Genomic DNA, 15301 nt, shown 5'->3' on the forward strand with positions numbered 1-15301 from the left:
GGTTGAGCTGTGAAAGAAAATGGTATGTGATGAATGCTATATTTTGGGATTTGAGTACTGGATTGGGAATTGAAGTTGTTCTCTTCTTAATAGGTGTCTTTGAATCCAAGAAAAACCATTATTCTTTTTCTAGCCAAGCCAAGCTTTAACCTGAAAAGACCTTTGGACTTAACCAATAGTGTGTGGATTGTGTGAATCAAATGAAATGCAAAAGCTAATGAAGTTCTATGTCAATTCTACTGTCATGAGAGGACAAACACTTGGGTGTGAGTAATGATAAATGCTGATCTGGTTGTTTATATTCTATGCACAGATGATTTTATGAGTGATGCACCATGTCATACTTGTTTGAAATCTTTGGGAATGCATATGATTATTCTGATGTGCAGAGTCATTTTATCAAAATGTCAAATGTCTATTGTGATGTTCATTTTCTTATGTGATTTCATGAGGGCATGAAATAGTTCAAGTTTGGGGGAGTTGATAAGTGTGAAAAAGAGTTGTTTTTATACTTATAAATGAACTCAATCTTGTAATTTTTCATGTTGTTCCTCGTTGAAAAGTTGTAATAGGTAGTAGATTGTTATGTAAAATATTGTACAGGAAATGATATATTATTTAGACTCTGTCAGCCAATTTTCGCAAAGTGAAAGCCAAAATTCGCACTGCCAGAAAAAGAAAATTCGCATAGCGCACCAGTACCTGTGCGCTGAGCGAATAACATCAGTTAAAATACAGCAGTTAAGAAAATTCGCATAGCGCACCAGTACATGTGCGCTAAGCGAATTAATGAATTTAAGTGGCTTTAAAAGACGTGACAGAGCGACAGAAACATTCCCTTCGAACAGAAGTTCCAGACAAAAGAAAGAAACGAAAACATCTTAAGGAACTTCCAGAGACTGCTCCAAGGCATCAAGACACCATTGTTGCAAGGGATTGCTTCAAATGTGTACGTTTTAGATGATTAGGAGTAGTTAAATTTCTCTTTCGTTGGGATTGGATGTAATGAACTCACTGTAATTTTCCTGTTCAATATATCGTTGTTCGTTCATATGCTCTTTCTTGAATTTATTATCATTGTATGAAAATATAATGTTATTTGAATGTCTTTGATTACTGGAAAGTAACTTTGAACATGAACGTAGATAGAGCAATTAAGTGATTGGGATCTAGGGATAGACTCAATAACTTGATCATTCTTAACATCGGACTTAATGCAAATTGTATGTTAAATTGACTAAGGGATTAGCATTTTAATATATTAATTTAGAACTAGTTGCTAAGGGATTAGGACTAGTATGCCTTGATGTGAATGTTTGAATGAAGTAATGAAATATTGAACAGAGTTTTATATTCATATGATTCATGAAACCCAATTCCAACGAAGTTTCTTTAAATATAAATTCTTTGCACACCAACTGTTTGATAAAAATACCAAAAAGAGTTTCATGTGTTTTTTGTACACTTTGATGTCTAATTGAATTATAAAAGAAAGAATTGTCATGTGTTGCACAAGTCCCTTGGGAGAACGATACTTTGAACTTACTCTATATTACTTGGAACGATTTGGTATACTTGCCAAAAAGTTATCAAAGGGTCCAATGATTATCTAAGAAATCATCAAAATGATAATTCTTCATGAAACATAACAATGTACCAAACGATTAAAAATGTAATAATAAGACAACTAAAAATAATTTTAAAAACCAAATAGCTCCCAAAAGTTTAAATGCATACAAATTTTAGATAAATAAACTAAAATACATACAAATTTAAATGAATTCAATAATGAGTACAAAGAAATATAAGTGTTATCATATCCTTTAAATTTCAGAATAATGAGTACAAAGAAATTTAAATGTTATCATATACTTTAAGTTTCATATTCCTAAAGTTTTGGACACAAACCTCACCCTTTTATTATTCATACGTAACCTGAGAAAACAAATAAAAATAAAAATGAATAAAACAGAGAAAAATAAAAGTCATCTATGAAATACACAAAAAATATAAAATTATATTAAGAAATAAATTTTAAGTCTAATTCAATCTTACAAAACCAATTTATAAAGTAAGAATTACATCTACTTTTATATATATATATATTATAAATTGACTTTATTTCTAGTCGATGTAAAACTTTCAATAAATTAACTTAACAATAATATTCACCATTTTTCTATCTGTTAAAGAAAGATAACACTGAAATATAATCCAAAAATTACATAATAAAAAATAAACACAAATTTTGGGAGTAAGAACATAAGCATAAGAACCACAAAACACTTTATCTTTATCAACCGAACAAATTAATCAAACTAAAATTCAAACAAAAAATTCTTAACTTTTAATTATACTATTCCAGTACACAAACCTTGTTTTTGTGTCCTGAAAAAAAAAACACTAAAATGTAATTCAAAAATTGCGTGATTGAATAAAGAAAAACACAGATTTTGGAAGTAATAACAAAAACATAAGAACATGAATATTTTGAGAGTAAGAACAATCTTTAAATAAATCAATAAAAGACCAAAATTTTCATGCCTCATATGCAACACCAATTTGGAAACAATGTCTAAGAAACTTACTTTAAGGTTAGTCAAAAAACACAGACAAGAAAGCAATATATTATATTTACAGGATAATGACATTTTAAAGAAATAAAAAAACTAATTCAACAAACTCATAATAGGAGTACTGAATCTGTCACTAGATTTATTAATGGCAGTATCAAACTGTATTAATACTTTCGTGTAATATATGCTACTGTGTGATTGACACTGTTCATAGCATTAATTATGTGCCAGATAATAGTATTTGACTACACCACATATTTTGCATGGTGAACAGAATTTTCAAGATTTTCTTATTATTTATTTTTAAAAGAAAAAGTAATTTATGTATGAGTTATAAACATTAATTTAGATAAGATAGGTGTGAATACGAATTAACTTTTAGAATTTACTATTTTTTATATCAACAAGGTGTACCTTTGCGTCTTCTACCTTTCGGTGCAGCCGTTTCTTCACCCGTTACTCTATCGTTTGGTGCATCAGTATTCTACCGTTCGGTGCAGAGGTCCTCGATCGTTCGGTTTAAGTGTCCTTTACTGTTCGGTGCAACAGTCTCTTTCACTGTTCCATGCAACAGTCTCTTTCACTGTTCCATCTGTTACACAAACTTGGACGACCCAATGAACAACTGAAACAGATCATCACTCCATTCTTCTTCAGCCGCTCCCTCTATGGCTTTCCCCGAAGAGATCAAATTTCTTTAAACTAGTATAAGTTCTTCATCCTTCCCCGCTTAACCCTTATGGGAACCCAATAAAGCTACTCATAAGTTTTTGTTTTCAGAAATAGTGAGGAATACCTTTTGGGGTGGTTTTTATAATATTTTTAAATGAATAAAATATACTCTGCAATAAACTTTTTTAAATTTTTATAATATTTAGAAAAACTGAAAATAAAATAGACTATTAAGCCTAATTTTAAAAACTAATAATTGACCTTACAAAATATAGATGTCCAGGCACCTTCAATAAAGTTGTATTTTATTTTTGAAAATATTTATCAATATTAAGAAATAAATTTTAAATTTTTAACTCTAAAATTAACTTGAAAGATAAAGTTTATACTTACGTATACTCTAAATTCACCTTATCTTTTATCTATATAAGATTTTCAATCATCAACTTGAATAACTTTCAAACACTTATTTTTTTTTATCAATTGTTTGAATTATAAGACTAAATTCGAGAAAAGTGGATGAATTGAACAGTCATATAATTGAATTGATTGATGACTACCACAACAAATTAATTAAAAGATATTTTAGAATATATTGTTTATGACATGTATAATATGCATTATTAGAGGTAAAATGAATAGAAAAAGAGAATGAGAGAGAATGATGCACATAAATTTATACTCACTCACTCTCATAAGAGATACACCCATTTACTTAAGTTCTTTGATTAGACAAATCCTTTATATATTTTAATTTTACAAAAATTTTGAAAAATATAATGCACTCTACAAGATTATTCTATAAAATCTTCTACCACCACTTATTAAATCATGTATCACAACCAAAACTCTTGACACCCTAGTCAAAGATTAAAACATTAGAAAAATTACAAAAGATGAACAAGTTAACTCGAAAATTTTAAATACAACTTAGAAAAGAATTACAAAAAGCGATTATTATGAGTTTCTAAAACTAAAGGTTTGAATCAAAGAATAAAAAAATAAAGTTAAAAAAAAAAGCATTTTTAATCCCAGAATCTCCATCAATAAAAAAAATATTTTCAGAAAGAATAATTTTAATTTTGTGTCATTTAATTTTAAAATAGAAAAATATATAAAATTTGGTACTTTGAGAATTTTAATTGATTAAAATAAAAATTGTTTTATACAATGCTAAACCTTAAATATAATATTTATAAATATTCTTTCTATTTGTATATAGACACGATGATGTATCGATGTAAAACATCATCACAAGATGTTTCTTATTTACATTTTTATGAGATAGTATTCAAAGTAACAATATTGTATTTAGTTTGACACTTCATTTTTCAATAATTATAATTTCTTTTAGGGTAAATATATAAAAGAAAAATATGTCAAGAAAACAAAACAGTGGCAGCACATACACATGCCAATGCCAATGACACATGTGAACTTTGTTTTCGGAATACTAATTTGACTTGGACTGATATTTTATATATAATGACTTTTAAATTGATTAGATTTTTCGTGTGTTGTAGACCGTTCAATTTATGACGACCGGATAAACCCTATCATACGATAAATTTTATTCAATTGGTTTCATTTTATTATTTTATAAAATAATTTAAATGTATTCAGTTTTATTCTTATAATAAAGTATTTTAATTACCATTAAAGAAAATTATATAAGGTTAAACAAAATTATTAATTGTTAAAAAAAATAACATTTCATAATTTTTGTAGTTATAGAAAATGTAAGTTATTGTTGATTAAAGTCATTCCATTTAAATTCCCTAATATATTTGATCTAACATTCTCATTGTTATTCTAGGCTCATAGTCGATCGAACGATAAAAGTGTAGAAGAATCGGCCGACCGAATGATACCTCCTAGGTCAAGGAATCGATCGGTAAAAAAAGCCGTTAAAGTAATTAATAGTAATAACTGTCGGGAAGTTAATGAAAATAATTGTCATTTATTGACAATTAATATTGTCATAGTGGTTAACGAGTCACACCTAACGGTAAGCTCATTATAATTTATAAATATTTGTCTAGCAAAGGGTACGAAAAACTTGAGCTGAACTTAGAGCTATGATAACTGATCTTGATTACAAGATTACTACGCGAGGTCACTGACTTGAGCGTCGGAGTGTCTTTTGCAGGCACCCTCCCTCGCGACTTGGACAAGGAGAAGAGAGAAGAAAATACAACTGAACATCGGAATGGACAACTTTGAATGTTTTGGATTAGGGTTCTAAATCCTGCCGAAACATTTTGGCGCCACTAGTGCAGAAAGGGCTTTAGATGTCCGTTCTTTTGGCCTTTTGACGTCCGACCTTCTCCCGACGTCTTTGTGGGTGACGTTACTCAGACGTCGAGGGTCCACATCGGACCTGTATATAGACGTCGAGGGTCCACATCGAACGTGTATATAGACGTCCGATGTGTCAGGCCCGACGCCTATCCAGACGTCCGGTGTACACCTCGGACGTCCACGTAGACGTCCCGCGTGCCCGTCAGACGTCCCTCGACGACCACCTCCTGAATTGTTTTGTGGTAGGGCTGGGGTTGGACGTTCGTTTGTGCACTGCAAGACGTCCGTTTGTGCACTCGGTTGACTGCTTCTATAGATAAGGCGGAGCGTCCTTGGCTCAGCATTTTAGCACATAGGGCTTCGGCCAGCGCTACTACAGCGCTTCGCTAACTCGAAGCCTCTCGGTAAATCTAGCCATAAGATTGCCCTCCCGGTAAGGAAGAGAGGAAAAGGGTGCTGTCATCTAAATAAGTGAAACTCTCGACGTCCTTTGTGGGGGGGGGGGACGTCTAAGAGGCTGGACAATCATCTCTTCAACTCCCCTCTATCAGCCCCTTAAACGTCCGTTGTGGAGGGGGCTAGACGTATATAGTATTATAGACGTCTGGCCCCCTCTACAACAGACGTTTAAGGGGCTGAAGACAATTAATTCTTCAACCACCTTGTTAGCACCCGAAACGTCCGATATGGGGGGACGGACGTCTATAATTATATAAACGTCTGTCACCCCCCAACGGACGTTTAAGGTGCTGAAGACAATTAACTCTTCAACCCCCGTCAGCACCCGAAACGTCCGATATGGGGGACAGACGTCTATATAATTATAGACGTCCGTCCCCTCCACAACGGACGTTTAAGGGGCTGATAGAGGGGAGTTGAAGAGGTGATTGTCCAACCTCTTAGACGTCCTTGGTTGGGGCCCGGACGTCTATAATATTATAGACGTTCGTCCCCCCCACAACAGACGTCGATAATTTCACTTATTTACAGATATGCCACCGGTCAATTATTTACGTTGGGACTGTTGAGGACGGATGTCTATGGGGTGACGTTAAAGGTCATTTCGGCATTAGTGCGCACACCGTGGGACCGAGCAGCATTCCCATGAAACCACGAGAAACCAAACGTGCCCTCGGTCTCAATATCATTACTTCGGATCAACACTAGGAAATTTCGTTAAACGATGAGCACTTGTCAAATTCCGCCAATGAGACACGTGTCAGAGGTCCCCTCAGTTTTTGGAGGAAAGCCCTTGAAAAGATAAACACTTTCTTCTCAAACTATGAATAAGATTTTCGTTATAAAATATATATTATATTGAATTTATTCTTTTTAGATTAATGCGTATCACTGTGAATGAAAAGAAAAAACTTTTCGTCGCATAACGTTACTTATGTTTTTCCATAGAAGTTAAACATCTCATCACGTGTTTCCTTCTGTGAGTTAATGGTCATTTTCAGATTATAAAAAAATCCATAACTTCAATTCATTAACAAAATCACAGATTCATCATATGCTTAAAACCATTCATCTGAGTCATACAAACTCTACACATCACATACATATTTTACTAACTCCCTATCGTTCGATATTAATTTGGACAGTTCGGCCTTTAATTACATCTATTGTTCCTTACATCTAATCATACCGTTCGGCCCTTAATTGCGTCTCCTGTTCAGTATATCTATTTATAATTGTTTTGTTTATACTATTCCAGAGTATCCTTCCTCTAAAGTTTTTATATCATTCCAGTCACCAGAGATCTCATATTGGTCCAAGATCAGGGATATTCACCAAAATTATCCATACAATTTTCTGCATAATTTAGAAGACAAAGCTTCACCTTTTTCTATTAATGATGGACTAAACTTGGATGCTTACGAGGACATTTCAGTTAAGACGAACGACTTAAAAACTCCAAAATAAGCACATGATGAAAAAGGCCATGAGAGAAAACTTCTTTCACTGCCTCTTTTAATCTCGACATCGTCCCAGTTATTCCTTCCATTTGGAGGAAACAACAATGTCACGATCCAATTATTCAAGAACGTGTTGAAGATTGTTGCAGGGACCGTGATGCTTCGGAACAATATCCAGTTTCACCGTCTCTTTTGTTGGTAAACACGGGAAATCCTCATCGGAGAGGGCTTCCGCCTTCATCTTCGCCGCTGCGGCCGAATTTTCTGACAGCAATGAAACCACTTCCAACCCCGTCCGCCGCGATTCTTTCCTCTCCTCCTCACGGGGTGATATTGTCAAGCCTGGACTCTCACTACAAGAAAAATCGCATTTATATACGGCCGAAATCAGTATATAACATCGAAAATCCGTATAAAAAGTGGTGTTATATACGGATTATATACGGTCAAAAATCCGTATATAAAAAGGGCGTAGATAAGATTACATACGGATAATCCGTATGTAACTTATATACGGAATATCCGTATATAAATTATATACGGATTATCCGTATGTAAATTATATACGGAATATCCGTATATAACTTATATACGGAATATCCGTATATAACTTATATACGGATTATCCGTATATAATTTATATACGGATATTCCGTATATAAATTACATATAGCTTGACTTGAATAGCAGACCTGGTCATCCAACATCCAAAAAGAGACAATTTACAAGACCTGCCCATACCACACAGACAATTCACAAGACCTGGATATTATATCCATTCACAAATTTGATAAATAAATTAAGTCTTTAAAACCTACAAACATGCATTTCACATTAATCATAACAAGAAAGTTTACATAATTGTTAATCATAATAAGTTCAAATAACATGAAAAAAGTCATTGAGGGAATAAGTGTGAGTCATACACATGTCCTACTTCTAAAAACATAACTAGTAATCTCCATAAACAGTATCATCTTGTGGTTGATCTGTTGTTGGTTGCTGTGGTTGTTGTGGTTGTTGTGGTTGTGGTTGTTGTGGTTGAACATTAGCTTGTGGCTGATTCTGGGATTGAAGAAATTGTTGTGCAATTGCGGCTGCAGGAGGTGGAAGATACTGCATCATGACACCAATAAAGCCTTGCAATTGAGAGTTCATCTGTCGAAGTTGGTCATCATGGGTTGATACTCGTGTGTGGAGGTTAAGAATGTCCTCTGCAATCGGTTGCTGAGAAGAAGATGCCTGTGTCTGTTGTATGTAACTATCGACACAGTCATCTTGAGCACTGACATTTCCAATGCCGTATACGCGTCCCTTGTACCTTCCACCAGCAACATCCAACCAACATTGGTTCCTCAATCTTTCCTCATCTGCAAGGTCTAGGGGAGCACATGTTGAAGCCCCAACGGATGCTGTCTCAGATCTTATTTGAGAAAATCTGGCTTCAAAACTCTCCTGTTAAATGAATACATGATATCGTTAAATAGATAGACCTAAGAATTATATAACCTAATAAAGAATAAGTTAGTAGAAACTAACATGTGTCCGCCTAGACCTTTCATCGACAAATTCTCCTGTTGATGCTCGAATATGTGTCTGCTGAAATATTTCATCAACATGCACTGACCGACCAAGCTCCTGTGACTGCAAGCAAAGAAGATGTAAGTTGTTAACATCAAATATTTTTAAAGTTTATCCGTATAGAAATGTAAAAATAAATTTATATGTACCAGACGAATTGCATGCTCATGCACGCTAATGGATCCCCCAGTGTGCAAACAACCACCCTTGTCAGATGTCCTGTTCTTTTTGGCCGTTTCACATTTTTGTCTATAAAGTGGCATGTTCCACTTCTCCAAAAGACCATTCCAAACAATATCCCCCATCCAATCAGGTTTTTTTCCTTCTGTTCGAGCTTTTTTAAACATCTCAGATAATCTATGAGATGCTTTTGTGTGGAAATTTTTTTTCACCTTTTCTTCATGGTTAGACCTCCATGAAACCTTTCTCTGTTGACAAAAAAGATGAATATTGGATAAGATAATTGAGGACCTTAACATTTAAAATTAACTGTAGTACATAATGTAAATGAACACAAGTGTACCTTAAAACGCTCAAAGAAAACATCTCTTCGTGTCTGAGGTATTTGTCCCCATGTCACCCATGGCTCATCAAACTGTGCCTTGATGGTGGCTGTGATTGCTTTGGATGCTGTTTTTGTTGGATAAAAGCTATACCAAAATAAAAGTCAAATATTAGAATAATACAGTATATGCTTGGAACATTAAATTGATGTTTTCTTACCCTCCTCCAATAGGTGTAATGATTGGACGATTGTTGGAAACATCTTCAAAGTCATTGGCTGCTGAACTTGAACGTGGAGGGTTATCCCCTATAGGAGATGGTGATGGCATATTTGTGGGAGTTGTTGGGTTAGAACCAACATGGGGGGAGGGTGATCTCCATTGATCAGCAGCAAATTGTTGTGAACTAGGTGTGAAAGGAGGAACTTCCAACGAAGGTGGAATTGGTGGTGGAGTAGGTGTCAAACCAGGAACTTGTAATGGTGGTGGAACAAATCTAGCAGTGGAGGTAGAGGTAGGTGTAGATGGCTGACTACTTGAAGCATTTACGTTATTGAAACGGTTTAACAACTTGACCATATAAGATTTCTTCTTGCCCTTCTCCTTATCTGATTTTGCTGAAGGTGGAATAGGAGGGTCACAACCATCTGATGCCATATTCTTGAACAAAAATCAAATTGTGGGGTCAATTTATTTTTACAATTGAATGGAAAGGAAAAGTAAGAAAAGAACATTTTGTGTTATTATGATATTACCTATTAAATGTGCAGGGAAAATGTATTGAAATTGCAAAACCTATTATTGAAGCCTTGAAAAGGAAAGGTGCTTCTGCTATGGGATTTGTTGGTTTCTATTGGGGTGGTAAGTGGCATATATGGGTTCTAATTATCTCAAGGTTGCTAATTCCTCATATATGGGTTCTCAAACCTTCTTCCTCCAAACATAGCAATTAGAATCCTTAATTTCCACCAAGTGACAACATCTGTTTCTCTCAAAATATTTAAGCAACTAATAGTTAATCCCTTCATAATCAATTTGATCTGCACTTCTAAAGTATTTTGCACTGCTCCAAAGTATGTTTCTGCCCTAGTCATCCATCCCACAGGCTCTTCTCAGTAAAGGACGGCAGTTCCACTATCTTAATAGCCATACAGTACTTCTCCACACCTTGGATATTCAAATTCGAGTCCTGGCTTAAAGGATATTTACTTATGATTGCAACTCACATCTTCCACCGTGGTTCTCTTCCCTAACAGCCTTTACATCTCAAAGAGACGGTTCTCTTCCATGTGTCCAATCATCTCATCCATTTGTACCACATCAGCTTGATATTTTTCTGATTATTCAACCAACAAATCTACACAATCAAAACTCCATCCCAAATGATCACAGTATTAAAAATGTGATCACAGTATTTTTCTATGATATTCTATGATATTTTTCTGATTATTCATCACAGTATTAAAAATGTTGTCAAAAAAATTCTTCTCAATATGCATGAAATCAAGATTATGCCTTAACAAATTATCCTTCCAATATGGTAGATCCCAAAAGATGTTTTTTTTCGTCCAATTATGCCACTCACCGTATCCATCTATTCTTGGTGCACCATTTTCAGTTACTTTAGGATAACCATTAACTCTATTCCAAACTTCTGTTCCCGTCAAATATGGTGGCGCGTCTTCCATGTCCACTTCCCCCTTTTTGAAAGCATTCTTATTTCTCCTAAAGGCATGGTCATTTGGTAAAAACCTCCGATGAGAGTCAAACCACGAATTTTTTCGCCCATTATATAATCTAAAAGCCTTTGAATGCTCCATGCAATGTGGACAAGCCAATTTACCATGGGTGCTCCATCCAGACAGCATACCATAAGCAGGAAAATCATTAATTGTCCACATTAGCATCGCCCTCATGATAAAGTTTTGTCGCCTTGAAATATCGTATGTTATGACACCACTCCACAACTTTTTCAAGTCATCTATCAAGGGCTCTAGGTATACATCAATGCGTACTTTTGGATTGAATGGCCCCGGAATGAGACAAGTCAAAAACATGTAGGTTTAGACATGCACATTTCTGGAGGTAGGTTGTACGGCGTGACAATTACTGGCCAACACGAATATGGTATAGATGACGCCTGCACATATGGATTAAAACCATCGGAGCATAAACCAAGTCGAACATTGCGTGGCTCAATGGAAAAATCACGATGTACTCTATCAAAGTGCCTCCACGCCTCTCCATCACACGGATGACGCAAAACACCATTTGACGACCTGTTGTGATGGTGCCATGTCATTTCTGTTGCAGTTTCTTTTGAGGCATACAGTCTTTGAAGTCTTGGAATTATTGGCAAATAGAACATGGATTTAACGGGAACTTTTTTTTTTGAACTTGCTCCTGTCTTGTGTTGTTGATACCTTGGCTTCCCACAAAATTTGCATTCAACTAACGCTCCATCCATCTTACCATATTCATTATCATAGAATAGCATGCAACCATCCACACAACAATCAATCCTCTGCGATTGTAATCCCAGCTTCGACACTATCTTTTTTGCATCGTAGTAAGTTTTTGGTAAACCACATTTGTGTGGTGTTACATCCAAAAGCATTTTTGCAAAAAAATCTATGCATTGGTTAGGAATATTCCAATTGGACTTGCAAGCTAAAAGCCTCACACACATTGATAATTTGGAGTCTGATGCTCCTTGATACAAAGGCGTATTTGCCTCCAACAAAAGGTTATAAAACCTTTGAGTTTCTTCATTTGGAGCCTCTTCTATGTTAGAAGAATTTGATGCTTGGAAGGGTTGTCTTTGTATAAGAGCATCATGGACCATGTCTTCCATCGTCATAACTTGTTCATTTGGTTCACCTTTGTCTCCACACCCCTGAAAGTGACATCATTATCTAAATCAGCTTCTTGCATGGTTTCCCCGTGATCCTCCCAAATGAAATAATTAGGCTTGAAACCGTTTTTATACAGGTGAACCTTCACAACTCTTTCGTTCAAAATCTTTGTACAATCGCACTTTGAACATGGACATCGAAGCCCCCCATCTCTTTGATAACGGTCTTGTTCACAAGCCTTAATTATAAACTCTTCAACACCCAATACAAATGACTCTTTCAACGCACCTCTTCCTCTATAACACCTATCGTACATCCATGAACGATTTGGTGGAACTTGATCCATGTTCTGTATACATATCAATTAACGACAAATTAGCCATTACTTAATCCAAGGCTAAATTAATTATGTATTACAAGTTTTCCTTCAAGGAAAAGTAATAAGAAAGTTCAACACTAAACAATCAGTAATTGAATTTCCATCACTGCTCCTTGAAAAGTGATGTTGTTATAATTAGTACACATGGTTGGATACTTTGGGGTGTTGTTTGTGTATGAAAAAGTGTCATGGATACACTTTAAAACCATGTATATTGTGGATATCTTGTTTTTAGCCTCTTGCATTAAGTATACATTGGTGGGGCACTTATCTATACTCTTTGACCAAGAGTGCGGGTAAGAGAGTATTGAGTATTCTCTTCCATTGTTTAAAGAGAAAAGAACGAGTTTTAAGTATGAGAGGAGTGGAAGTGAGGTTTGAGTGAGTTGGGGTACATGGGTTGATACAAATAATGAAGAAAGTAGAACTTTTTGGTGTCAATGCTGTGGAAAAAGATCATGAAAGAATAATAGTGTTAGTGGAGTGAGGAGGTGGACACGTTACAAATGAGCTAGCAAGGCATTAACCATTATAACTGTTGTCTGTCAATCTATTTTGTTAAAGCTAACTTGTTAATGATCTCTGGCATCCTTGCAAATACATTTCTGACTTGCAAAATACGGTTGGGGATTTGGCTAAATGTTGAGGGAGAAAAACAGATTATGTATGTTAGTTGCATGAGGGAGTCTTTGTTATTTTCATTTTGTGTCCGTGGAAATCAAAGATTATGGTTCCTGTTCAGAAGTCTAATTTTATGAAGTTAACCTGTTTATCCAAGGAATTTGCTAATTGGTGGTTTTGATGGGAAAACGACTTATGGTGATCCATGCTGGTTAGTCCCTCAAGGTATTCATTGTTCTATCATGATCTACAACTCTATTGCTTTTGTTGTCAAATACTCCTTTTTCAATTGTAGATATTTTCACTGAAAAGAGGGTAATTAATTTTTTTATTTGTTTGCCAATGAGTTCTTTCTTGGAGTACTGTTTTTAAGTTGAATGGAAGGAATATTCTATTCTTTGAACTTTCTATTTTCTTGTACTGTGATTTAATACTCAATCCAGAATCTTCCTCTCTATAAATGTTCTTTTTTTAATGGAGATGTTTTATTAGAAAGCTGAAACCTTTCAACCTTAGATGAAAAGGGTAACAAGAACCTAACTGTTCAGAGGCTAAAAGTGCATCCTAAACTCTAACTTCTTTTGCATGTTTCACAGAGGATCCTATTGCAAATAGATTAAACTGTTTGTTAGGGAAAGGAAGTTTGTAAGATGGGAAATTGGACTTTAAGGTCATTGTTTCCTATATGACATTATTCAAAAACTAGGCTTCTACTCTACATTTATAAATTGGAAAAGAATGTTTGGGGTATTGTTTACTAAAGAACCAAAGAAATAAGTAAGGATTCCAAAGCAAGCAATGGTGCTGCTTGCACCACTCATTATTTATAATGTAGAAGAAAACAAAATAAAAATATGGCAGAAGGCATGATAGCCAATAGTAGAAACCAAATTAATAAATATATCTATAAATGCTAAATATATAAAATAGAATAGAAGATAAATAAATAGATTAAAGAAAACAAACTCATTGACTAAAATCCAAGAAAACATCACAACTCCAACATTATTTTGGGCAAAAAGATCCAAATAAAAGGTTAGAACCACTTACTTGAGTTTTGATTTCACTGTTTTACTACAACGTTGGGGGAAATTTTGACCTGATGATTAACATAAATCAGAGTCAAGACAAAGAACACTACTTATTACTTCAAAAATGCTAGGACTATAACATTAAGCATACCTTTCAGGAATTGTGGACAATCTTCTTTGCTTCTTGGCTTTTCCCTAATCACACCTCCGTACACTACCTCCTATAAATCACACAATAAACAGTAAAAAGAACAGATTAATGAACACATGTTACTGGTGTCAAATTTACCAAATGAACAGTAACTACAACTTTCAAACGGTAAAAGACACATGCACAAATGTTTAAACTCCACTGAAACAATCAGATTCTATAATTCACAACAGTTGTAGCTTAAAATGCAGCAAAATGTGATGGTTTAAAGGTGAATTGTGCATATAGGCTTCTCAAGGACCATTTGAACATTGCACACAACTTTGAAATGACAACATAGACTTGCTCAATTGGTTAGAATACATAGACACAGCCAGTGGCTTCATATGACAGCAGCAGTTGCTTAAAATGCCGAAAAATGCATTGAAAACTTTTGCAGATTTAATAAAACAGTACATTCAAAGCTGGCTGGTTCAAATAAAGACTCAAAGAATGCCTAAACACTAGATCTAACTACAGGATATCAGCTAGAAGATTTAAAGTGACCTAAAACCACACAAAGACAGCAAGCACGGTGCAAACACTTTATTTAAAACTGTGACAGTTTTGAAATCCAGAATTTAATCAACTCAACCATTCATTTTTCAATTCTGTGATTGATTGGAGTTGCTATCCCTTGAGACATGCTTAAAATCATAAAAGAAACTTGTCT

At 34.7% G+C, this 15301-nt stretch overlaps 1 protein-coding gene, 1 long non-coding RNA gene and 1 pseudogene across 2 annotated transcripts; all 3 read right to left on the minus strand.

The window, feature by feature from the left end:
- Positions 1-1671: 1671 nt before the first annotated feature.
- On the minus strand, positions 1672-3349 carry LOC148199756 (uncharacterized). Its single transcript, XR_015786391.1, has 2 exons — positions 2991-3349; positions 1672-1935 (listed from the first exon to the last, which is right to left on the minus strand). It is a non-coding gene; the product is annotated as an uncharacterized LOC148199756 (long non-coding RNA).
- Positions 3350-8419: 5070 nt separating this feature from the next.
- On the minus strand, positions 8420-10209 carry LOC148199757 (uncharacterized). Its single transcript, XM_088114621.1, has 5 exons — positions 9773-10209; positions 9573-9699; positions 9199-9477; positions 9008-9112; positions 8420-8923 (listed from the first exon to the last, which is right to left on the minus strand). The coding sequence occupies exons 1-5, from the start codon at positions 10207-10209 to the stop codon at positions 8420-8422; spliced, it is 1452 nt and encodes a 483-aa protein (XP_087970747.1).
- A 749-nt stretch (positions 10210-10958) lies between these two features.
- LOC148199758 (uncharacterized) lies at positions 10959-12753 on the minus strand (annotated as a pseudogene).
- Between the last annotated feature and the right edge of the window lie 2548 nt (positions 12754-15301).

This window comes from Vigna umbellata, chromosome 4 (assembly GCF_029865625.1).
Source record: "Vigna umbellata cultivar VRB3 chromosome 4, Vumbellata_1.0, whole genome shotgun sequence".
Classification (NCBI taxonomy): Eukaryota; Viridiplantae; Streptophyta; class Magnoliopsida; order Fabales; family Fabaceae; genus Vigna; species Vigna umbellata.

Excerpts from the sequence above, each read along its gene's own strand:
- LOC148199757 (XM_088114621.1), bottom strand. The coding sequence starts at position 10,209 with ATGGCATCAGATGGTTGTGACCCTCCTATTCCACCTTCAGCAAAATCA. Across the intron at positions 9,700-9,772 it reads ATTACACCTATTGGAGGAGG|CTTTTATCCAACAAAAACAG; the intron begins GTAAGAAAACAT and ends ATTTTGGTATAG. Across the intron at positions 9,478-9,572 it reads TTTTCTTTGAGCGTTTTAAG|AGAAAGGTTTCATGGAGGTC; the intron begins GTACACTTGTGT and ends TTTTGTCAACAG.